Raw genomic sequence first — 26,328 nt, forward strand, 5'->3', positions numbered from 1 at the left:
AAAAACAAAACTGCAACCGCAAATGATCTCTGGTGAGTCACAATCGAGAGAGAGAAGCAAATAGAACAGGTTTCGCAAATAACAAAATCAATGAGGATGTGTTTAAACTTTCCCCAAAGTTCTGATCTTTGCAAAAGTCGAGCCAGCATTTTTCTGTGGGCAGCAAAAGTCTTGTCGCTATATGTGAGGCACAGGCCGGATTATAATTATCCTTATAACTATATAGTGCAATATATGCAATAGGACTCACAAATCTAGGAGTTAGCAATTTTATTTCATTTTAAAAGTACATACATATATAGCTATATATAACTGCCTCGTACTTTTTTTAATATAGAAAAGCACCCTGAGTTGTTTTTTTTTTTTAAAGTATACCCAGAAGCGTGTGGCACCAGCAGTATTATCTGGTGTGAACAACATCACAAGTAAAATTTTATTACTGTGCACATTTGAACGTATCTTTTTATATGCAGAAAGGTGGTAAAAAGGTCAAACTTCCATGTCATTGGCCTGAGTAACCTTAGCGATGCCAGCACGGACGTATACAAGATATATTAGTGATGCCAGTGTCTTCAGCTCCGTAGCAGACGACATTTTTCGCTGTTACGAACTCACAGTAATCGGTCCTATTTTTAAATAGAAAATTGAAATAAATAATATTAACTTTAAGAACAATACCAAATGAAAAAGTTTTTTTGTAAATAAAAGGTTTATCTGATGATAATTATCATCATAATAATATATCATCATAAATAGTATAAGTTTGGTAAAATTGTAACTGGATTACGATTGCCAAGGGAGGCTAATGTCTCTTTCCATTACACAAAATGGCGACTGCTGATTGGAATCCTTTGGGAGATCACTACTACAGGTAGTCACGCCCCTTCCTCCTCAATATTGAAAATATAGAAATGTTGTCTGAGAGATTTATGTATAATCAATATTGAATTTGTAAGAGAGTAGTCTGCAGTAAGATAGAGCTGGATAGAGGCAGTTGGTAACAAGACTCACCACTTAAATCGGTCTTGATCAGTGCTGAGCAAGTTATGCATGGAATGATCAGTCTACGTACAAGGCAGTTTTTTTTCTCTCTCTTGGTGTCAAGTATTAACCATCCCTTCCACCCATCTCCCCAAGGTATTCTAAAGGACAATCATATTGTGTCATGCCAGGTCTCATGGCTAAACCAGATCAGCTTGCGCTGGTGTAAAAAGGAGTTCCTTGTGCCTCTTTAAAGTGGAAACCCTTCTCCTTACAAAGTCATTGGTTTTGTATTCTATTTATAAGTGAAAGCAAATTAGGAACAATTTAAACAATTTTAAATGTGAGGAACTATGGTATTGACTAAAATGTTTTATCTCTGCTTTTGCAGAAAATGTGAGGTCTATGCAATGGAGTGGTCAGGGGTAGTGGACCTTGCTAAACACACGGTTGCAGCTGCAGCATATGGTGGTCCAATAGGTAAAACTGCTAGACTTCTTTTTTGTTGTCAGCTGAGCAAAGTCAAAAATAAAACTATTTATTTCTTCAGTAATTATCTTTTAAATAGGGTATAGAGTTTTAATAACAGCCTTATCACTGCCATCATGAATTTGACAATCATTTAAACAACAAACAAGTGGCTGAGACAATTCAGTGTTTATCCTTAAACTTTGGGCATTACCTTTTGCCTGGCACATTTATTTTGTGACACATTTATTTTCTAAGAATGGGAAAGATTTGTTATTGGTGTTCTTTTTTGTTCTTGTGGTTTTGGTACAATGAATAGAGGAGGTAAAGAGAAAGGCAGTGATAATGATAGAAGGGGAGAAATTTCATTCTTTTTGTGATGAAAACTTTCAGTTCAGATAAGGATTTTATTTTTTAATTCTGTTCCAAAAAATTTTAACATTTGTATGTTTTAACTTTAAGACATAAGTATTTGAAAGAGAGAAAAAAAGAAAATAGTTTTAGAGAAAAGATGTGCTTATCTAGCTCGTTTTATGTTAATTTTTGTGCAGCCCTAATGAAAGATGAAAGCAAGTTGAACAGAGTGCCAACAAACATCAAACCAGTAATTACAGTTTACAATGCTGCTGGAAAAATTATTAATCAGATTCGGGTAAGTTTTAGTTTTTAAAGGTTATGAGCTAAGGATAGCAGCAAAGGTTGCTGCATGCAAATCTGATTTGTTACTGCTCATTGAGTTGCCTGCAGAATGTGTCTTTGATAAAACCAAAGTGAGTTCGCAAGTCTTTGAAAGAGAAGCCATATAAATTCACCAAAATAATACTCTCATGTATTGTTTTAGTGTAAAGAGTACACCTGAAAGAATTACACATTTTTTTGTCATGTGTATGTTTCAGTGGAATAGTGGCACAATTGTCAAAATGGGCTGGACAATCATGGAAGACCTGTTGTTTGTTCAAGATGATGGGGTTGTTCTGGTCTATGATATGTTTCTTACCTTCAAACGCACATTCAGCATGGGTCAGGTAAGGTATTAAATTCTTGTTTATAGTTCTTAATGTAACATTTTGGATTATGTAACTACCTCATACCATGCATGCCAATGATTATTTGAGAAAAGTGTAAATTGAGAGGTTTTAGGGTGTAGTGTGTAATTTCAAATGTATTTTACAATGTCCATTTGTAACATAGGCCACTAAATAAGCAAGAAAGTATTGAACAAAAATGCTTTGAGACTGAAAGCTGTTCTGGTACTAATAATGAGAGAGACAAGGAAGCATTAATGAGGCAGCATTAAAACAGATATTTTTATGTAACACTATTTGTTACATAACTGCCTCCTTTTACCAGACATCCAAACCTAAATCTAAGGAAAGTGAAGACAGGCTTTAGATTATCTTTAGAGCACGTAGTATTTGTACCATGGTGATATAGAGCCACTGAAATTTTGCAAGGAAATTTATTACAAAGTTGTTTATCATCATTAATGAATATGTTGCAGTTTTAAACCAAAGTGCTGTAAGGCAAAAACTCTGCTTGGTATTTGAGAACAAATACGAAATAAGGAAACATTGATAAGGAAACATTAGTAAGGAAGCAGTAAAACAGATTTTTAGTAACTTGACACAGTATTGACTGAAGTGCAATTTTGTACTTTACCAAGGTTATGCATAGACAAAGGAAGAGGAAGAGAATAACAAAAAGTATAAGCTAAAGTCAGAACAGTTTTGTCAAGTTTAAAAATGCACATATAGATTAAATATTTCTGTCATGGTTTAGTTGCTATTACTTTTGAAGTAAATATTACATGACTATATCACCTACATTTTCCTAAGGAATTGAATGACAATATTACTCTTCAGTAAAAAGTCATTGTAAGTGACTGCAGAGTATGTAGAAACTTTCCTTTTTTTGTTTATGCTAAATATTTTAAACAACAAATTACACACAAAAAAGTAATTTAAAGAGGTTGTGGTCTAAGCTGATATTTTAACTGTCAGCATTCATTTTATTCAGAATTTGTCATGCAAAATGCTTTAGTTTTGCTCAAGAGGAAAAAACATATGGCATATATTTTTTAAATTAAATGGACGCAAAAACGTTTCTAGATAAAGTGTTTAATTTATTTCAGGAAGCAAAAGATGTAAAAATTTTGGATGCTCGCATCTTTACAAGCTTTCAAGGAACAGGTGTTGCTATCATGACATCAACTTTTCGAATTTTCCTCATCACTAATTCTGACAGTCCTCGCATTATACGATTAGCTGAAGTTCCTGGTGAGACTCTCATTGTCTTTTTTTTTTCAATTTTGGTTTTTCCTTGTACTATATTTATTACTGAGTCACTGACCATAATGATACTTGAACTCAGTTAATTTGTTGTGAATGCGAATTACTATCAGTTGTGTAGAATGATGAGGGAGAAGGGTGAGAATTGCCTGTGTGGTGATAGCCTTGTTATGCTATCTGCTCATTTGGTCAGTGTTAGTTTATGATAAATTACAATTTTAGTTTCATTTTATATAGGGATGGACATTATCTGCATGTGCTAATTTAAGTAAAAGAAATTATAGGCATAGACCAGAATAGTCGGTTCCAGGTTTATTTTTATATGATTTGTAATCCCCTTAGAAGAGACATGAATCATAATATGCCACTAGCATGACAAGCAAAAGAAGCTATTTTATTTTATGGACAATAGTTTACAGTTTAGTTAAGGTATTTACGGATCTCGTCATTAAAATAAGAATTCATTTCTTGACCAAGTGATAGTATACAAGGAATTTGATGTGATGATGATCGCCAATTATTTGACAAATACAGTTCGTTATATACCTCTGTACAAATGTAAAAGTTTTGGACTTTTGCATCTTAACAAGCTTCATACTAACTCTGACATTCATGAGACATTAGATATTAACATTCATGTAATCATATTGTAGAGCCAGTGACATCACAAACACAGATATATCTGCAGTGCAAGAAATTCCAAGAGAGACATCCTAGTGACATCTTGAGAATAAAGCAAAAGATGCACAAGGATTGCCTAACTTATATTTTTTCTTATTAGGTATTGTTTTGCTTTTTTGTTTATTTGTTTGTTTGTTTGTTTGTTGTTGTTTTTTTTTCGGTAGACCTCAATACATTTCCTAGCTGTTGGGACATAGTTGTAATGGACAGACAAGTACGGGCTTTGGTAGCAAAGGGCAGAGAGCTGTTCATTGTTGACCAGGGAGGGCAGTACCAAAAACAGGCGAGTCACCATATCAGCATGTAACTTTCTGTTCTCAGATTTAAAAAAAAAAAATTGTGAATCTTACAATAAGAGCAAGTACTCTCATTTTTTAATCATTTTTTTCCAATTACTGATTTGAAGTAAGAGGTTTTTGCTATCTGGCTTAATTAGTGTTATAATTAGTTCTAATTAAGTAGAATTAGGAAAAGAACAGTAGAGAGCGAGGCAAAGGACATCGGAACCACCTGGGCCCAACTTAAGGGGGCTGCCCAAAACCGGGTCCGCTGGCGAGGTGTTGTTGCGGCCCTATGCTCCTCAAAGAAGTAACAAGGAATAAACTGAAAACTAACTAGAATTAGTGTATCTAAAATTTTTGCATTTCTTTTCCTCTTATTTTTTCCTGTAAATTTCCTATTGTTAAAGTAGTGGTGTTCTATGCAGCCAAAGTATATTCCTATAAAATATATTTGTTTCAAATGCATACTTCCCTTTTTATTTGTTTGCTGTAATTTGTCAATAGCCTTATACATGTAAACATCTAAGCTACTAATTTTGTAGGACCCCCAGATGGACAGGGAAGATGTTGGAGAGTACATTGACATGGCAGTATCCTTCAACAACAAATTTGTTGTTCTTTTCACCAGCACTGGTCATATATGGATGGGAATGTCAGACTTGACTGTAAGTGACATGAGAAACACTCCATGCTGAGTGTACATTTGCCAGCAGGCATTTGTTCTTTAAAAAAATTGCATAGATGGCTGTCTGTGGAATGTTTTGGGGTGAGCATTTTCTCTAACACTTATGTCTAACCAATCATTTCATTATGACCTTTTAGCAGTAAATTCTTGAAATCCTTGTTTATGCAAGGACAGGCAGCAAACAGTGTGCTGAGATTACGTGTTGGAAAACTATTACTCTTCATTCTCTTGTGGATTTAATCAATGCTTTTGTGTTGTTCTTCTGCCCAGATTAGGCATTATTAGACATTAAGCCATACCCTTAGCCCTTTTTTGTGAATGTCCCTTCCTCTTACCACAAATTTGTAGTAGGGAAATGGAGAAAAGATAAAAAAGCTAGTCTGCACATAGTTTCTTTATTATCAGCAGTATTTCATTTACTGCAGACCAAGGTCGGAGAGTTTGACACCAAGTCTGGATCCAAACCTCAGCACTTTGCCTGGTAAGTATTGATGCACTACTTAGTAATAGCTGTTTTAGTTACACATACAGCTTGTTGTAATGATTTGTCAAGCATTGTTATATTATCATAGACATATGTAAATTATTATTTTTTTGCAGCATGGTATTTCAGTTCTGAACATTTGCCTTGTGATAAAAATAAATGAAAATCATAAATAATGTACGAGCATTTGCAACAAATAAAAGACTTTATTGCATACTATACGGAAAAAACAAATGGAATCATGCAGCCAAGATGGTCAATAATAATAAAAATAAAGAGTGAAGTTCAGCGCTTTTAAACTCAATGCGCCGCAGAGAAGAATAATTACAGTCCTGTAAGGAAATTAGTCAAACACAGAGATGAAGGTGAGATCTGATGCAGCAACACACAATGCAGGAATGCACTGGAGAAATAGCCTGATGCTGTCTGGAAGAATGAAGTAAGGAGGTCAAGTAAGGTGGAGATCTGTATTGATGTGGTTTAAAAAAGGCTTTATTTCTTAAATATCATTATAGAGGTAACACAAAGCTCCAAAATTTGAGCAGCAGAATATTCCAAAGATTTCAGAAGTGCAAATAAATTTGTACATTAAAAGATACATGAATTTATCAACAGATTTAGTTTTTTCTTAACTTTCTTTATGTGCAGGTGTGGCAATGGTGCGGTAGTAGCTGTGTGGGAGCGCATTATGTTAGTAGTGGGACCCCAAAAATACTGGATCAAATATCCTTTTAAATATCAGGATAGTTTGCTAAGTCATTTGTTCATCAGATTTTCTTATCCTCTGCTTGGTTACTTAATGGTTGTTGGCTAACAACCATAGATGTCATTTCAGTTGTGAAAAATACCAAAATCATTTTAACCTTAACATTACCCATATATAACTTTGAGAGCACAGTTCATTTGATTCCTGAGGTGGATGGCTTGCGAATTATCAGCAATGATACGCATGAATTTCTGCAGAGGGTTCCTAGTAAGTTTGAATAAATATTTTAAAAGATTGTAAATCAAAAAGTTGCCCAGAACTTTCCCATTTTTATTAATGCATGTTGTGAATAACAAGTGTGTTGTCTGTAATTTGGAAACTTAAGACAAGACATACCATTTTAGCAGATGTATTGATTCCAACATATTTTGAAGGCTAGCTGACATTGCATTCAGACATACACTTGGATCTCCATAATTACAAATCAGTAGTGCACCAGTATAAAAATTAAATTAAAAAAAATTCTTAAAATCTTTCATTTTTAGATCTGTTACCAGCTTCTAGTATATACTTTAAACATTTAAGCAACTTAGAATATGTTATGTGAATTGTACTTTTAACTATTCAGCGGTGGTGGAGCAAATATTCAAAATAGGATCTATGGAACCAGGTGCTATGCTTTATGAAGCCAATAAAGAATACCAGGTAACTCAAAATATCACTGTCTAGTAGTTTATTATGCTGGTCGGTGGAGGAAGTATCGAAAGTTTTGTTTGTTTCATTGTCAGTGTATAAAATTTTGGAAACAGATAGCTCAGGGTTTGTTGTACACAAAATTTCCAAATGACTTCTTTTTTGTTTTGTTTTGGTTTTTTTTCTTTTGTTGTTGCTGACAGATCTAGCTAACCACTCTAATTTTCTTGTTTCAGATAGTATAAATAAAGCTTGAGATCTAGACGTTGTTTAGATTCATTTCTATGAAATAACCTAGAGTTGAAAATTCTCATTGGTATCCATAGAAACAACACCAGAAGGCTGATGAGTATCTTCGCATGATCATGGAAAAGTTAGATCTTGCTGTCAACCAGTGTATCCAGGCTGCAGGGCATGAATTTGAACCTGCAAAACAGAAGCAGTTGATGAGAGTAAGTAGTTGAACACTATATACATATTCTTTATTTTATTTAAGCTCTGACCTGTTATAAGACAGTTTTTTTTATCTGAAATGTATCTGAAAAAAAACTTCTAAAGAATTTTCCTGTTGTTAAGTTCATATTTGGTGGACTTAGGCCAATTTTAATAGTTTTCGTGCATCTGAACTTGGCGTGCATAATAAAATGTGATTGCTTAAGAATACTGCTTGTTGCTGAGGTATGCATTTCACTTGTTTTGAAAAACAAGAAAGAAGATAACATGTCTTATAGCTTCTAGGTATCTTCCCCAAATCGTGCACTTTGGTTTCCAGGCAGCTTCCTTCGGTAAGTGTTTCTTGACTGACTACCGGCCAGAAGCTTTTGTCAACATGTGTCAGATGCTTCGTGTTCTGAACCAGGTTCGACATCATACGGTCGGCATACCTCTTACCTATACGCAGTATCCTTTCTTTTAGCATTTATGAAGCAACTATACACATTGTTTTAGGATTTTATTTTATTGGCTTTAGTATAACCAGGTAGGGTTGGCACAGGTTTTAAAAGTTTTTGAAAGTTTGTGAGAATTTCATTTCATTTGAACGTGCAAAAATTGAAAAGTGTGAGAGGTGGAGGATGACTAAACTTTTACATGCAAGATAAAGAATAGCACCCACTAAAGTTTCTGACTTGTATCCACATGGAATCTTCAGCCACTAAAAGCTAAGTGACTGGGGTGTGTAGTCTGCACCATCCTGAGATGAACTTAGATATGTGACTGAACAAGACTGTAGACTGCCAGCAGTTGGTGTTGCCTTTAATCTCAATAAAGGAAAGGTTTTGTGGCTGTGATGTAAATGACTTCCTTTACTCATCTCTAAAATGACTATCCAGGGAGAAGACTTAATTGTCTGCTATGTTGCAAATGTTCCTCTACTGGTGAAGACTCTCTTCCATGTTCTTTCAGTCTTATCTTCAGTTTTATTTTTATTTTCTATGCATAAGCTTGGTCACAGTCATGGTACTTGATGTCATAAATGGTATCAGACTTGTCTAGCTTGTTATTTTTGTCTTTTGGTGCCACTAATTTGCTGCCGATGGTGTTGCATTGCTTGGCATGGACAGTGACCCCATTCTTTCTGATTTTACAGGCAATGCCTTCTTTGATAAGTTTGATGTATGGGATGACGATACAGGTGAAATGCCCACGAAAGGGTGGGGAGCGGTCTTAAGGCTCCCAGGTAAGTGCCATGTCCATTTGGGGTAGCCCAAAATGCAGGTGTGGAAGTTTTCACTCCATAGCTTCATTCAATGAGCAGATGATCTTCACTTGATGGAAAGTGCAAATCACTCCCAGTTTGGGTTGGAGAGGGGTTGATGAGCATCAAACTGGAGGTACTGACAAGAGTATGGTTGCGCATAAGTTTATGGTAGACACTAAAGACAAGCCCATTGTCGTCTCTGGTGATCATGGTGACAAGCATGGCAATGTGTGATTTCATGGGTGAACTTGATGGGTGCTGGCTGTTTAGAATGTTGGTGAACTCAACTATCTTGTCTTTATGTAGAATGAACATGGTGTCATACATGTAGTTGCCCTGGTAGTGAAGAGGGCGGTGGAATATTGTCAGCATTTTCTCCTCCAAGAAAAAAATTGGCAACTTTTTGGGCTAACAGGCAGTCCTATGGCTACTCCTTCTGTCTGCTGGTAAAAATTGCCCTGGTGAAAGGGTTTAAATTTCAAACATGAAAGAAATGTAAGTAAACGAAAGACCAAACTATTAGTAATATTCCTAGCTTCAGAATAAAGGAATTCAGCTGAATAATCTTGGTTCATGCTCTTGCAGCATGCGTGGTCAGCTGATTCCATTCATTTTAGTCACTTCGTGGTCAAGCTTCTTTTGCAATATTTATTTTACAGGCCTGGTAAGTGCTATGCAAAATCTGTAGCAGCTATGAGGTTAGATGGCTAGAGAGATCTTCTTTAACCAAAACTTCAATTGTTTGTACCTCGGCGAGTGGGAATGTAAAGCAAAATCAAAGGCAGGCTGAAAAAAAACGATCAAGCAGGGAATACTCACAAGGAGCTAAATTAGCTAGAATGAATAGATAGAATGAGGAATGCAAGAAGAGCTGTGACTCAGCTCATGATGTAGTTGATGCCGCAGTGGCCAGAGGAAGAACTGGCTTACGAACGTCAAAGACAGGACTAGTCGTCCCGTAAGGACCTGCTCACTATTGCCCCAAATAGGCAAGAGTTGCAGACCCTGTCAGTTGTCCCATCTATCCATGTGCTTCCCTCAACAACAGGTGCTGTTCAAGGGACAACTGACTGACTGGATTTCCCCCAAAACTATTCTCTTCATTTTTCATTCTGCTTCTTCCAAGAATAAAGGGCCAGTCAGATTCTTGACAGAAACTTAACATTTGATTCTTCCATATGTCATCTGCCTTGAGAAGATGATTTTTTGCAACTAACCCAAGTGGGATCAAGAATATATCAAGCATAATGGCTTTAGTTTTCATTTATTCATTTTCATTCATTTCAAAATTGTTGGGTATTTTAGAGATAAAATTTTCATTTTGTCAATCCACTACAAGTTTTTTTTGATTGAGATTTTATTTATCAGAAAGAAAACAGGAAGCCATGAAGCATACCTTTTGATGGTCAGCCATTTTAGTTATTTATAGCAGGGGATGTACATGTAGGTTTTAAGAAACAATGGCCATACATTTCAATGAAAGCAAAATGGTTTTCACATTTTACTATTGTCAATGTGTATATTGATAATGGTAATAACATTTTCATAATGTCAAAATAATGATTTGGAAGATGCATTCCTTTATGACTGTAAACATGCTAACATGCAGTTTTTATAAGCTTTGTGTAAATGCTGTCCTTTCTTCTGCTATGGAGACAACAGAATCATTTTTATCATCATTACTGATAATCTGTTTCATCAGCTTACCTGATTTTACATGAACCTTATGTGAGTATCATGCAAGTCCCTGAGTTTTCCTGAATGCAGCTTTAAGACTGGAGCAATTGTCCATGCCTGTACTTATTGATCGTCTGGTGCTGCGCAAGCTGTTTGGATTGGCCATTCTCATTTGCCAGTATCTCAGGGTTCCTGATGCAGAGGGAGAGAATCGTATTCGTGCACACTGGGCCTGTTACAAGGTTATTAATTTTCACATTTTTAACTTTTTCTTTTTAATATGAATCAGCGTTCCCTCTATGTGTACTCCATCACTACTCATCACTACTCCATTCACCATAAAAAGTGAAATTATTGCTTATAGGGTGATAATTGTATCATACTGTTGTTTTCGATATCAAATTTTCAGCTTAGTCATATGTGACCTAACCAAAGAATGAATCTTAAGTTGGAAATTTGAGATTGTATATTTTTAAAATGTACAGGTTTTGACTTTTCTATTGATACTTGTTTGATTTTCTAGCCCTAAAATTGAGTGAGCTATAAAGGTTTGGAGTGTGCAAGTCTGATGGCACAAAATTGGCCCTAATCACATTTCTAAGCCACTACTACAAAACTGCTCTGTGCGATTTAAGACCCATTTCATGGTGGTGGGTCACAAATATCTTTCCATGAGTCTGACACAATATGGGTCCACTGTTCTCTGAATTGCTGTTCATGTTGAGGAAAAGAATTAAGTGTAGGCTCCAAAAAAAATGTTAAAGGGGGTGCAAACTGTTGATAACGCATGAGGAAAAGAACAAGAGACAAACTTGGAGCAAAAGAGTTATCACTGTTAATGAGAGCTAACCATGGTTGTATCATGCATGCCAGTGGGATCTAGAATAAGCAATGTTCTAATCAGTTTCTCTAAGTTCTGAATCTGCTTTGGGCAAGTGAGATGTTTGAATGATTGTGTTGAGCACAGCATGGTTTTTTTCTTCATTTCTAAGGACTTTAAGTTTCTTGTTACCAAGTGAGCAATGAAAGTTGTGTTAGGATGTGCTGGGGAAAGCAAGAGGTCCAAACATGATGCCATGCACACTGTACGGTTCAAGACCCATGTGGTGAAAAATTCCAGTCAACCCAGCGGGTGAATAGTACCTGACTCTTTTGAGGGTTGGGGAAGAAAAAGCAACAAGTGAGAGGAAATAGAAACATTCGGCACAAAAAGCAATTCTCATGAAAAGTGTGAATGTAAACACTTGACTCCCCTATGACCAAAGGTTAGGGAACAATATTTACCTTGGTGTAATGGTCAATACATGTACTGGAAATGATATTTGAACTTGTGACACTCTGTACTTGCCCTATAGCTGCCAAGTGTTTTACTGCTCTGCACGTAGATTACATCAGTAGGGCTTACGGAGACCACACTATGGTTCAAAAGCTTAGAACTGCTAGAAGAGAAGAAGAATTGTCACTTTCAAACATTTTCATTGATGACATTTTTTTTAGATGAAGATTTGGTATGCTTCAGGTTCAGCAGAAACACATGGAGGAAGATCAACTGGCTCGAGTCATTTCACAAAAGCTGTTGGAGCGGCCCGGTGTCTCATTCTCAGATATTGCTTCTGTTGCTTTGGAACATGGCCGCAAAGTGCTAGCCGTGAAGGTTTGATTGCAGTGTTTACATATGTTATGGTTGCTGCAAGATAAATTATTTTCGTTGGCTCCGATCACCTACGTCATTTAAGTAACACCATGAACGTATACCCCCACGTTCATGGTAACACAGTCTCCTAAAAGCACTTTCAAATTTTTGCCATTTTTGCCATAGTCTGACTTCACATGTAAAATTTGGATTGATTTGCGACTACCTATTGATAAGATTGACGTTCTAGGATTTTTATGACATCAGCAGGTTCTCTCACATTTCTCTATTTATAGACTTGTTGCCGTGGTCATATTTATTAGGCTTTGTTCAGTAGGTGGCCACAACATTCCACAATGATTAACTTTATTAGGCAGTAATTTTATCTGTTTTCCATGTATAATCAGAATTTTTGCCATTACTCTAAAGCTGCTGGACTTTGAGACACGTGCATCAGAACAAGTGCCACTTCTTCTAAAGATGGGTCAACAGGCCCCAGCACTGGCCAAGGCAATAGAGAGTGGTGACACAGACCTGGGTAAGTGTGCATGTCTTTTCTCTCATTCTGTCATCTTATTTATAACCTTGCTAAAGAGAAAATGTTGCCATTTAGAGAAAAGGGAGGATTTCAAGATGATTGACGAAAAGTTCTTCTAAAGATTAATAGAAAAATAATCAGAAAAGGAGAAGTAATAATGGGAGTTGAGCTGATCCCTTAGCTTGGTCTTGCTCTTTCGCATATATTTGGTTTATTCTCTTGTCTGCACCTTTCACACCTAGTACAAGTGTGTAACCTAGTACACATTTATTATTTTACACAAATGTTACAGATGTGAAATGATGAAAAAATTAATAATGATGCTAGTTAAAACATTTTCAAACACAGCTATCTCCATCTTGAGCAACTTTGATAGGAAGTTTATAAATTTTCTTTTGCAACTTTTCTTTTGTGTATAAAAAGACTGTGGCACTAGTACCAAACCGCTAAGGCTGTATTGAATGCAATGTTGTAGTTAGCTTTTATCCCCATGAATAGTGTTTCTTCATTTTTTATTTGATGTGTGACATTGGGGGACGTAGTCTGCATAGCTCTGTGTAAAAGAATTCCACTGGACTTATTCTTTTTTGATTTACAGAAAAGTGCAATTTTCAGGATGGATTAAGTTAGTAACAAGAAAGCTGGTTTTTGCTTATTTAATTCTTGTTAATTTTGTCAATCCTTCTCTTTAACCTTATTTAAACTATTATTGTGAAAATAGGTTAGTTTTTTTGGCACTCCAGGACAGTATCTTGTGTCTTGAATGAGTTTATAAGGCATAGCTATGATGAATGAATCTTTTATGTGTAAAGAAGGGTGTACACCAATTTGTATATATTTACATCGTGTGCATGTGCAGTGTACACTGTTCTTTTAAACCTGAGAGATAATTTGGATGCTGCTCAATTCTACATGTTGATTCACACCATGCCAATAGCTTTTTCGTTGTATTTGCAAGTAAGTACTTACATGCATTTTAAGAATTTTTATTTTGTCTTTTTTAAAAACTTATTGTATGTTAATAGTCTACATATTTTCATGGATATGCACATGTGCATCTGTGTGTGTGCATGTGTGAGTGACAGAACGAGTTGCTCATTCTGTCTTTGTGTGTATGCTTTCTAAATATGAAAATTATACCCTTTACTGGCTTTTTATTTTCTTCACAAACTTTCATAGTGACAGTAACAATGATATAATTCTATTTTTTCAACAAAGAAATAATAAATGACATTTTTTCGCTGTAGTACTGTCGACACCAAAACCTACAGATGGTGGAACAACTTTGGGAGCAAGAAGATAATCCAAATGAAATCGCCCTTACCAAAATTGTTCGCTCCTATACACAAGATGTAGGTAGTTAGTCAAGAGTTCTCTAGATACTGCATGCATCCTCTTTCTGTCCTTATTTTTGATATTCTGATTTTATCCTTTATCATAGCATAACTACCATTTTCATTGCTATAATTATTTGAAGTACTTTAACCTGCCTTTAAGTAAACTATATGGTATATTCAATTTCAATTTTATTCTTGTAAGTTCTTATTATCTTTAGAGCCTAGACCCACGGATCAAAACACTGGAAGATGCAGGCAACTGTTTTCATCGAACAGGAAATACTTTTGCTGAAAAGGTAAATATTTGAGATTGATTTTTATCATTTCATAGGATATAGTGGAAAGATTTGAAATTCAAATTTTGAACACAAGATTACCATTTGATATTTAATTTGATTTTAGTTCAAAATAAATCTGTTTTGCTTGCAGAAAATGTGCTTTCATATTAATATTTAGGAAAAGAACATGAATCTTGAAAATATTTATACACAAACATTTTCCACCTCGAGGTGGGAGAGCTAGGAGTATAATTTACTAGCTATATCCTCAATTCACTATGAATCTTCTGATAGCTGAAAATGTGCCTGTTTGAAGGCATGAATCTTGTGAATATTAGAGCCTTATTGTCTCAAAAAGTGGGAATTAGTATTGTGTAATGGATGAAACCAAATCATTTGACAAGACATAATCTCTCCAGTCAACAAATATTTGTTGGGTTTAGTTGCCATTGCAGATTGGGATGTAAATAATACCAGAGATATGAGTGAAATGGTACCTGGAGTTCTGATTTACTCACTTTTATAATATAAGTTGTGGCTGCTGCAGCTGACAGAAGAGCAGATAAAGCTGATGCGTTATCAGCGGCGTCTGGAAGATGAGCTGGGCAGGTCCTTCGCAGACCTTTCCCTGCATAAGACCATGTATGAGCTCACCAAAGAAGGGTCACACCATCATGTCGAGAGGCTGCGCAAGGACTTCAAAGTGCCCGACAAAAGGTGAGATAATGCAGTTTTACTGTGCTGCTGATACAGTATAATTTAAAGTTTGTTGACTTTCTTTGCATGAAACAAAAAAAAAAAACAAAAAAAAAAACAAAACCAAAAAAACCAAACAAACATAAAAGAGTGTCTTGAGAAATGCGTCTTTAGGATATCTGCACACTCTTACTTTAGTACTACTGATGGAGAGAGAGAGTTCAAAATAGAATTATTAGTATTTTCTTCTCATTTAATTCTCATCAAAAAAAATATGTGTGGGTGCTTGCAGATACTGGTGGATGAGAGTGTCTGCGTTAGCAGAAGCTGGAGATTGGGCTGAGCTAGAAAAATTCTCCAAGAGCAAGAAACCTCCGATTGGTATGGAGGTATGTTAATCTGTCATCAGAATTGTTGTTCCTGCTGTGGTAAGACTAAAGCATCGACCTTGTTTCGGAAACTGTTACTTGAATAATTTATGTCTTAAGTGTTTCAGCATGTTCACAAACTGTTACGATCATTCTGTGGCATGTTTTTTATATGTATCTGCAATCATTTCAGGCATTTGTGGAGGTGTGCATGAAATATTACAACAAACAGGAAGCACTGAAATATCTGAGCAGAGTGTTGCCTGAACACAAGGTCAAAAGTTTGGTCTGTGTTGGGTAAGGACTTCATCTTGTCATAACAATATTTCTTTTGTATTGTGCAAAGGATCATCTCAGTGAAACTTTCTGCCAAAGTTTGCATTGCTGATAATAAGTAAGATAAGATAAGATAAGATAAGATTACTTTATTGTCCAGAAAAGGAGATTTGTCTTCCAGCATGCAAGCAGTCAGAGTAAAAATCAAAGACATCAAAGACATCAACAATAACATCAGCAATAAAAAATGAAAAATGACAGAAGTGAGCACACACACACCCACACACACACACGCCCTCATCAAGGACAATACATCAGTGGACAATACATCGGTTCCATGACTACATAATGACGGCTAGTAACAGAGATGAGATTACCCATTGTGTGTAAAACTACTAGTCGCTTATAGTCTTCTGTTTGTTGACAGCAGAGATGGCCGATGGGATGAATGACCTCCTGTAGACGTTCTTTTTCACAAGAGGGACTCTCAATCTCCGTCCTGAGGGCATAGGCTCGAAGCGGGGGTTGAGTGGATGGGTGGGGTCAAGCATGATTTGTGTTGCTTTCCGGACAAGGGCTGAATCGTACAGGTGGGAAAGGCTTAGCTGTTGTGAGCCTACGATTCTGCTGGCTGTGCTTATGACGCGCCTCAGTTTGTTCTTGGTTGTCATGCTTGTCTGGCCATACCAAGACACAATATTAAATGTCATTACGCTTTCTACCAGCGCACGATAGACATCTACCAAGATGTGTTCGCTTACATTGAAACTACGAAGCTTCCTAATCAGATATAGCCGTTGTTGTGCCTTCTTATGCACTGTCCCTACATGTTCAGTGAAATTCAAACTATCGTCTATTACTGTTCCAAGATATTTGAATGTTGTCACCCTTTCAACCTCTTCATTTCCGATTACTAATGGAGTGGACATTTCTTTTCCTTTCCTCTGATCTATAACTAGTTCTTTCGTTTTTCCAACATTTAGTTCTAGGTAGCTGCTTTTGAACCACTCGCAAAGGGCCTGCACTTGTGTGGTATAGTGGGCCAAAGATTTCTCATCTCTCAGGTGACCAATCAGTGCCATGTCGTCTGCATATTTAACTAAACAGAGAATTCCGTTATTTATTTGCATCTCATTGGTGTATACAGAGAATAATACTGGAGATAGAACACACCCTTGTGGCACTCCTGTATTCAATATCAGTTCACTGGATAGGTGCCCTTTAACATTTACCCTCTGTGGTCTATTACTCAAAAACTGATGAATCCAGTGAATTAGTGAATGACTAACTTCTAAGTCTACTAGGCGTTGAATGAGAATGTGTGTCTGCAATGTGTTGAATGCTGAAGAGAAATCCATAAAAAGTACTCTGATGGACGTTCCTGCTTTATCTAGGTGGTTTGAAACTGTGTCTAGGAGTGTTAATGTAGCATCTTCCACCCCTCTCTTAGCCCTGTACGCAAACTGCATGGGGTCTAGACGCTCAGAAACAGCCGCTACAAGTCTATTGCATATTATCCTTTCAAAACACTTGGCTATGACTGGTGTCAGCGCAACAGGTCTAAAATCTTTGTTTTCCTTAGCATTGGGTTTTTTGGGAATGGGTACAATGGTAGAGGATCGCCAGACGCGGGGTACAAAGGGGATGTTTAGAAACAGGCTAAAGAGCTGGGTGAGCATGGGTGCGAGTTGTTGCGAACAAGTTTTTAGAACTGATCCCCTCAGTCCGTCAGGCCCCGGGGCCTTGTTTGGCTTTAAACGCCTTAGACACCTCTCAACCTCCTGCTCACCGACCTCTAAAGGCGCTGCATCTGTGGTCAACTTAGAACATATATTTTCACATTCTGAGCTGGAGTCTCCCACGTCAAATCGGGCATAAAATCTGTTGAGTTCCTCAGACAGCTCCTTTGGGTTGTCACTTTTAATGTATTGGCTTTTAGTTGTTCTGCCCATCATATTGTTGAGTCCCTGCCACGCTTCTTTGGCATTCACTGTCCTAAATTTAGCTTCTACTTTGTCCTTATATTCGGCCCTAGCCTTTACAGAGTTTGTTCTAAATAATTTCGTCTTCTCCCTCACTGTGTTCATATCTCCGACGGCAAAAGTAAGGTGAGATTGTGAACATAAAATGTTGTCATGAGAGCAAGACCCATTTTCACTGTTATTAAACTCTGCCTTTTGAGTCTATTTTTCTCTGTGTAAACAGTAAACTGATGTATCTTTGTTTTACACTTTCAGACAGTTTCAAGAGGCTGCAGACCAAGCTGCTGAAAACAAAAATGAAGATGAACTTAACTATGTTCTGGGGAAGGTGAAGGTTGCTGATAAGCAGCTGGCAGAAACTGTGCGAGGCTATCTAGCACAGCTCAACACTCGGCGTTAATTGCAGACACTAACTGGATGAATTTTGAACAAAAGAGACATTCCATGGTGCAGGATGTGTTTAGAGTTTTATCGATAAAGGGTTATTTTTTGTGGACAAAGTTGTCTTGATTGTACATATGTGTGTGTGCATGCATAAAGTCATAACAGTGTTTTGATGCATGTGTCTGCATGGAAGCAGATACTAATGACATGCATGTGTGTGTAAGAGAGAGAGATGTGCAGGCTTATCTTTGCAGGTGTACAGTATTATGTATTTAGTGTAAGCATGTACATGCAAGTGCAATAAACTCTACACAGTATTCAGTGGCATTCATGTGTTTGATCTATTCTTTTCCCACTGTAAGGACAGTTTTCTGTTAGCAGGCAATAAAATTTGCGAGTCTGCTTAAGATACAGGAGTTTATCTTTTCACTGTAGAATGTAATTATAATTTAGCTTAGTTCTATAAGGCAGAAACTGCTTTTTTTATTTCGAAGCTGACAATTTATCTTTATTTTTATATATAGATAAAAAATTAGAGGTAGTATGGGTGCTATGAACGATATATTTTGTTTCATTATGTCGTGAATCTTTTGTCTAGCTGGTAAGATTCCTCAGTTTTGTTTATGATAAAATTTTGAACGTCATACCAAATATCTATTTCCATCTGCATGCACACTTATTCATACTGACTCGTCATATTCTTGGTTGTATTCAAGTCACCACCACGAACATTTGAAACCATTTCACTAGTATTTGAAATCATTTATTACAATTTCCATAATGATAATGATAGTAATAATAATATACATTTGACCCTAGAGCTCCAACAGAAATCATATAAACACTTAGCAGTTGGGAAGTTTTTACTTTGTACAGATAGCATTGATATGACTAGATGTGATTCAGGCAAGATAACTGACATATACAGAATTACAAGATCATGTACAGTTAAAATATACAGTCTTTCTCATAAATAATGAATAAACATCGCCAAAGGCATGCTGCTGAACAAAGTAATCACCGAAATTATAACACAGATAAATAACGGGACTTAAAAATTATTCTTGTAGCCGTGCTCCATTATTAGTCCGGATAAGCATTTCAGCTGATGAACTGCGCAATAAAGAAACACAACTCTGGCAACGATCGGTATTCCTCATTGTCAAGAACAAGGTTTGCCTCCCTTATGTCCTCTACGGCTGCGACACATCGGAGAGAAATATGTTGAAATTTTCGCCAGTTTGTTGTGGTATTAGTGATGTAAATGTGCTATATATAGTTTAATTTGCTTTTTTTTAAAAAAGCTGTAAAGTCAATTTCAATATGTTATTTCGTTCCCATTTATTTTTTCTTCAAGTCCAATCTTTCAAGATCATTTACTTGGAAGTGTTGTCATGTAATATGATTTTTTTAAGTAGCCAGCATTCAGTGTACAAGATGTATGTCTTGTTGAGTCGGATGCTACTAGAAAATGAACAGTATGGCTCACTGACAATAGCCAAAAGCATGAAGTACATTCGTTACAGAACCAAGTCCCACACAACATGTTCAGTCGTGCAAGTTGAAATCGTACTGACAACGAAAAGCTCCATGTCCCCTCTCCCGTTATTTTCTGGAAAGGTTTAGAAAGGGCTGAGGAGTGGCTTTTATAAATCATCCCCTTAGTCCATTCAGAATTCCTCTCCTGTACAAAATATAGCAAGGCTATAGTACGCTGCACCATTAAGGGGAATAATTGCACGTGCTCACTCATGCGGGTGAACACACACATTCTCTTTTTTTCATGCACGCGCGTGTGCGTCCGTTGCCTGCCACTCCCCTGCAGTGCATTCCTATTGCTCAAGATATACCGATCAAGCAGCATGGCTCAGGGTAACAGGTCAAAGTTCAAATCCACAAAATGACAGGAAGAGACTCATCCGTCTTTCTGCAGTCAAGCAGTCGACCACGTTACAGTTCCATCGTATTATAGTCCTTCTGTTTGAAAGATACGAATGAATTCGTTAATTCTTTCAAAGTAAAAACTATCTCAGAATTATACCTGGAATTTTTACCACATTACTGGCAACCACATTTTGCAATTCGTATATATATAATTATATATACTTTTAATGCTGCATGTCTCCTAGACAAAAGTTGAAAATGAATACACCATTATCAAATGTCATACAGAAACCTCGAGTCGTGTCCGAAGACAACAAAATCATGCTTGTTATTATGTTTCACAGTTTAGTTCTCTAACCTACCAAGTGTCGAATCTCTCTCTAATACAAGCTCCGCGAAGCAGCTTATTATCTGGTTGCCATAGTAACCCATGTTCGTGAGAAACAAGATGGCATCTGCACATGCGTCTCCGTTTCGCGGGACAGTGATAACAGTTGCGGCCCATGCAGTTTAATTAGACAGTACCTCGACTGTCTTTGAAAAACAGACTTTGAACAGCTGCAATCCACTTGCAGGCGGGTGAAGTTTAAACAAAAAAAAAAAAAAAAAAACAAACAACAAAAAAAGTACCTCTTGTCCCGCGATTCTGCAACGTATGTAACCCCTTTTGGATTCATAGCAACTGATCGAGGCACAAAGGGCCTGTAGTATCCATTGGTTACAATGCGTTGCTGAACTCATAGACTACACCATTACCCAGACCTGAAGTTGGTTAGAGGTTCTACATGAACTCCACATCTCCTATCCACCCTCGTCTCTCCCCTTTAATGTAGTTAAAGGTAGGTCGAGCTGATTATGTTGGTTATAGATTAATCCCGTTGGCACTTTAGTCATTTAAATGATTTACTTTGAGGCCTCGCGGCTAAGGGCCGGCTGTCCTGGGTTCACATCTAAGAATGCTGTTCTTTCTCTGCATGGGACACGTGGACCGTCTACTTGGCGGTGCGATAGCTTTAACTGCTGGATTAGTCTAAAATAATTCCCCTGGTCCCCTGTTCCCCTGACCCCTTCCCCTCCTCATCCCCCTGTTCCCCTGACCCCTTCCCCTCCTCATCCCCCACACAACCTCTATTCTGTGAACGAGGGGCAGAAAGGTAGCCGCACGTTTGACACGAACGCCTTTCCCGACCTTAATAAGCGATATTCCCTCCATCTTGTTACCTGATAAACTAAAAACACATCGGTGATAGATAAGCACTCGATGTCAAGTAAAATCTTTATCATTTAGTAAATATGCTAGCAGACTGCTTGGCTAGACCATAGGCTGCATAGTTAATGTTGTGCGCCCTTAATTCAAGAGTTAAGTTCTTTACAAAGAAAGGTCCTCTGACATAAACAAGTGTGACTAGAGCAACCAGATATCAATATTTCCTGAACATTACAAATATAACATGGAAGTAGTCGTAAGGGGACAGCAGTGGTGACACGATGTTCATTGTTGCGACAAAGTTTGATCCGGGTACTACTAAAAAAACTTTTTAAAAAAAGTAGCGTGACCACTCCAGTTTCTCTCTCTCTCTCCCTCCCGTTTCCCATTTTCAGTGTATCCAAACTCAGTGTCATGCTGTATTGACTGCAGGAAGTCGCTCTAAAAATGTTTTTATTGTGTTTGTGATAGAGACATGATTCGTTATATGTCTCTGGCAAAATAGAAAAAAAAAAATGTCGCCAGGCACACCAAGGAGTCTCACTGGCCAGTAACTGGGAAGAAGATTTGGGGGTTGGGAGCTGCATGTGATCTGAAAAAGTCAGCAGTTCCTTTGGCGTAGGTGGCGACGTTGATGTGGACGTCGGGCATGTGAACTGTGTCGGTTAGAGAGTGTCACATACTATCCAGTTGCTGTGTGTGGACAGTCTGCAACCTGGACACTTCTTTGAAAGAAACCTAGCACGATGTGAAGCAGGTTGTCATGGCACCCATGGAGAGAGAACTGCGCTACTCTATGAGATCTATCGCCTCCATTTTAGGTAGATGGTTGGGATGCTCAAAAACTTTTGTGGATTCGGCTCTCTTTAACAACGAATTGTAAAAAGACTTTAGAAGTAAACGGCTTCCGTCGTCTTCGTACAGTTGACTGTTTTAATGTTTGTTTGAGGATTTTGTTGTTATCTGCTGGACTAGTGCCCAGATTGGACTAGCAACTCTTAGTCGGTAACGACTGGACTGTCCAAGTATCTGTAGGTCCATAAGCTCGTATTTAACCAGTTTCTACCAGTCTGTAGTGCCCGGATATGACCAGCATCTACCAGTCTGAAAAGTGGCTGAAAAGTCTCGTAAATTGTATATACACTGCGCGATCAACGCGATCTTATGTGTAAGAAGTTCGTTAAAAGTGAAATGTTCGTTAGAAAATGTGAAGTTCGTCAGTAGACGCAGCCCTCCATGTAAGGTCCTGCCCCGTACATCCTCTGAAACTCTTGCATGTACTGCAGGCGATGCTGGTCAGATGTTAGATGGGCGGCCCCTGTCGGATGTGACGTCATGGCCACGTTGTAGGAGCGTGCGCGCGCATGCGCAGAGCTGTCGGTGGTGGTCAGCGGCAGAGGCTGGGGGTCGGCCATGGCGGGTGGGTTGCCGCCCTTGTAGAGGTCATGCTGGTGCGTGGGCGGTGGGGGCAGGTGGGCGTGAGCGGGGTTCACGGCTGGGGACTTGAAGAGATCGTGCTGATGATGCTGCAGGTGTGTGTTTACCGCTGCTGCCGCCGCCGCCGCGGCCGCCGATTTGAAGAGTTCGTGCTGGTGGTGATGGTGGTGGTGGTGGCTGTGGTGGTGGCTGTGATGGTGGTGCGCGTTGTTGCTGGCCATGGACTTGAACAGGTCGTGCTGGTGAGGGCTCAGATGCGCCAACGGATGGCCTCCGCCCATCCCCGCCACCCCACCCGACCCGACGCTCACCGAACCGCCCCCGCCGGCACCCGACCCTTGCTTCAGGTACAGATCGTCCTTGGCGGTGACCGCTACTCCCACGCCCCCGGACACCATGTCCGTCTTGAGGAAAGGTCGGTGGGAGTCTGGCATCGCCATACTGAAGAGCGCTTCCGGGTCACAGACGAACTTGTACACGTAGCGTTCCCCTGCCACCTTCTGCATGATTCCCTTCTCGTAGTAGTAACGCAGGGAGCGGCTCAGCTTGTCATAATTCATGGCCGGGCGGTTCTTCTGCATCCCCCATCGACGTGCCACCTGAAAATGAGACATTGGTCTAATTAGTTTCATCCATGAACCTCTTTACCTCGATCTGGCAGTCCCCTCTGACTGTACACTAACATCTATCCCCACTTATTCATCTACTCATCTGTTTCGTTCATCCGTCCAGCTATCTGTGAGTGGATCACAGTCGGGTACAATAGATCGGGTCGCTCACCTCGTGCCCAAGGACAGTTACTATGAATGCAGAATGAGCTGGGGTAGAAGGGTGTATGGCAAAGTGAGAGTGCCATTGTGTGATAGAGAAGTGGCGTATGCTGAGAGAAAGTGGTAGTGTGCTACAATTATGTCGATCTGTGCATGTAAAGTTTAGTAAAAAAAAAGTTGATGAGAATCACGAAATATAAAGGTTTGGCCGACAAGGTGTATTGGTTGGGAAAGAACGCTCACACACCATCAAGATGGATTGCATGGATTACAAGGAGCCGATGTCATGAGCTCAGAACCCCACACCTCCTCCCGCCTCAGAAATCCACCTCTTTAATGCGCATGCGTCATATTTAAATAAAATTTAATCGGGCGCTATTACTCGAAGAAAGACATCTTTGTACATACAGGGGCGACCATTGTCAAGGAATCACTGTTGAATTGAGAGCAGTCGACAACAGAATCTCCACCAGGGTAGACTAAGCTACGTTGTGGATAACAGCGACGCTGCTACCCAGAGATAAACTTGCCCCGGAGCAAAAGAAAGATTCGGGTGCCTGCGTCTTGGCTCCTTAGTTACGAATCGGTGTCCGGGCAGCTCAACATTACTTTAGCCCTCGCAGTCATAACATCAGCTTTATTACAAAGTACGATCTGTTCAAGTCCCTCATAATACCCATCCTGCTTTGCGGATGTGAGCTGTGGACATTTGACGATACAGAACGGAGAATCTAGGCATTCGCAAAACAAGTGGCCGAGGAGGCTGCTCCGGATCTTATGGAAGGAATATAAAACCAAAGACTTTCTACAAAGCATGGTTGCCACAGTCGTAGGTCTGCCAGGAACCTCTACTTGCATCAGTCAAATGGCGTGGGCTGGTCTGGCTTGGTCATATGACCCGGCACGACATCTTGTCGAAGACCGTTCTTCAAAGTAACTTGGAAGGAGGTCGACGCTGAGGTGGGCAGAGGAAGAACTGACGGACGAAAGTGAAGGAGTGGCCTTGTGTTTTCCTGTAAAAAGTGAACCGTGAGTGGTGGGCCTTGTCAGCTGCCACGTGTATCCATGTATCCCACAGAGACCAGCATCAGTCAAAGGTTGAATAAATGGATGCTGGGACAGCGACTCACCCTCGTTTTATCACTAAAGCCATACACTGCCGAGAAGTTTCAACTTTGAGGACAGTCAACTACTATGTCGAGGACTTCCGACTCCTCCATTCCCAGCACGTGTTCCCTCAGGTCGTTGTGGACAACAAGTTTGCTGCTTGACTGAGCGTCAGCAAAGGTCAAGCAGGCGCATCAGCATCCATTTCCGGGGCAAACTTTGGCGACAGCGCCATCTCCTCCTCATTCCCTGCCAACATCCAGCGCTGTCTGGCCTCGTGCCCGGCTTCTGCGAGGAACTGTGATCAAAGTCAGGGCGTGTCCGGTCACCATCCTACCCATGAACCAACAGAGGACGTTTATGGACATGGAGGACTTTATGGCACGAGAACAATTTCCTGGGTCTCACAAAACAGCTACAGGTGATCGCTCCTGCGAAACCCTTCTGAAACATCCCCGAAGGCCGTCAAAGCGTATTAAAAGGGAAGGAGGGACGAATGGTTGTGGTTAGCAGACTACTGGGGGGCGGGGGTATGCTTTCAGGTGATTTTAAGCCATAAAATGCTGAGAGTAAATCCACGGTCGTCCCTCGCGGGGGAAGTGGGGTGGTCAAAGTTCACGTAGTCATCAGACTTCTCGAGCACTTTGAGTGCTTCGTGTATGTGTCTGATAAGAAAACATCAATCACAGCAATAAAAGAAGCTCCATCAAACTGATTTTAAAGCCAGATTTCAGAGTAGGTGCAACTTGATTTATTGGCATTGTTCATTCTTTAAAAAAAAATTAGATTTTACCAGCTAAGCTTCCAGAACAAGGCTTCGGGTTGAAAGATAGGTACAAAGCAAGTTGCGGTCAACATGGGAAAAGGGAATTCCTTGTATCAGGATTTATCCATCAGGCGCATGGATGCACTCAGATACCTCATAGATATCAGTAAATTGGATGTGTTTGTAGCCCTGCATTAACTTTATACATAGCGATAAACGAAAAGTATACACATAGTTCAATGTGTAGTCAGGCGTCACATCGACGGTTACACGCTCTGAGACATGGTCGTTAGTCGATGTGATCGCTGTGCGAGCATCACAGTGTGTAGGTATATGAGATCATCGGGTCCTTACCAAGAAAACGAATACCCGAAAGGTTGGAAAACCGACTCCAGAGGTGCGAGTCCTATCCATGAGGTATCATTGTTTTATTACCTTTAATTAAAGCGATATTTGTTTGCAACATGAAACATTGGGATACAGAAATCAACAGGGCATTTTTCTTTTCTTTCCTTTCTTTTTTTTCTTTTTTTTTTTTGGTGTTTATTTGGTTGTTTGCTTTAAAAAAAATTAAACACCGAAGGATAGCCCTTAAAATGTTTAGAGCACCACACCTCTTCGGGTTCAATCAGCTTGAACTCGAGGCCACGGCCTGTCCACGCGATGAAGGAAGCGTTGGAGGGATCGTCCAACAGCGCCACCAAGAACTGCCACAACTGCAGGGATCCCCTGCGTTGATAGGTAGCATGAGGGCCGTCTCTATGGTAACGCTCCAGGTAGAAATCCCTGTAGAAGTCGGGCTTGATGTCCAGGCCTGAAACCAAGAACATATTTTGGACGTTAATGCAGAGTTATCCCCAATCGTTTTCTAATTATTTAAAAACAATTCCAGAATCATTGAAAACAACTTGATGGTGTCTTAGATGTAATCGCAAAAAATGGTTTTATTAACAATCTTTTCGATACCACTCTCTCACCATGTATATTTTTTCCATGTTGTTTTGTCGTGCCGCTTCCAACAC

At 39.0% G+C, this 26,328-nt stretch overlaps 2 protein-coding genes across 4 annotated transcripts in view; one reads left to right on the plus strand and one right to left on the minus strand.

Moving 5' to 3' along the window:
• Positions 1-798: 798 nt before the first annotated feature.
• Positions 799-18,462, plus strand: LOC112556190 (vacuolar protein sorting-associated protein 16 homolog). The gene is made up of 23 exons (XM_025224963.1): positions 799-871; positions 1,373-1,461; positions 2,001-2,101; positions 2,346-2,474; positions 3,581-3,725; positions 4,583-4,701; positions 5,242-5,364; positions 5,810-5,865; positions 6,517-6,591; positions 6,747-6,841; positions 7,203-7,279; positions 7,594-7,719; positions 8,040-8,167; positions 10,741-10,885; positions 12,163-12,297; positions 12,706-12,814; positions 13,674-13,771; positions 14,062-14,166; positions 14,370-14,447; positions 14,977-15,146; positions 15,418-15,514; positions 15,687-15,790; positions 18,007-18,462. The coding sequence occupies exons 1-23, from the start codon at positions 828-830 to the stop codon at positions 18,149-18,151; spliced, it is 2,493 nt and encodes an 830-aa protein (XP_025080748.1). The 5' UTR covers positions 799-827; the 3' UTR covers positions 18,152-18,462.
• A 380-nt stretch (positions 18,463-18,842) lies between these two features.
• The window catches only part of LOC112557454 (ETS translocation variant 1-like), an 82,003-nt gene continuing 74,517 nt past the window's right edge, over positions 18,843-26,328 (minus strand). For 2 of the 3 annotated variants that reach the window (XM_025227320.1, XM_025227318.1), the window contains 2 exons: positions 25,921-26,120; positions 18,844-23,262 (listed from right to left, as the gene is read on the minus strand). In XM_025227320.1, the coding sequence (XP_025083105.1) occupies positions 22,444-23,262; positions 25,921-26,120 (1,019 nt within the window). In that variant the 3' untranslated portion in view covers positions 18,844-22,443. Of the gene's footprint in view, positions 23,263-25,920; positions 26,121-26,328 lie in introns of all 3 variants that reach the window. The other variant, XM_025227319.1, reaches the window with a different exon arrangement.

Source organism: Pomacea canaliculata, linkage group LG2, assembly GCF_003073045.1.
Source record: "Pomacea canaliculata isolate SZHN2017 linkage group LG2, ASM307304v1, whole genome shotgun sequence".
NCBI lineage: Eukaryota > Metazoa > Mollusca > Gastropoda > Architaenioglossa > Ampullariidae > Pomacea > Pomacea canaliculata.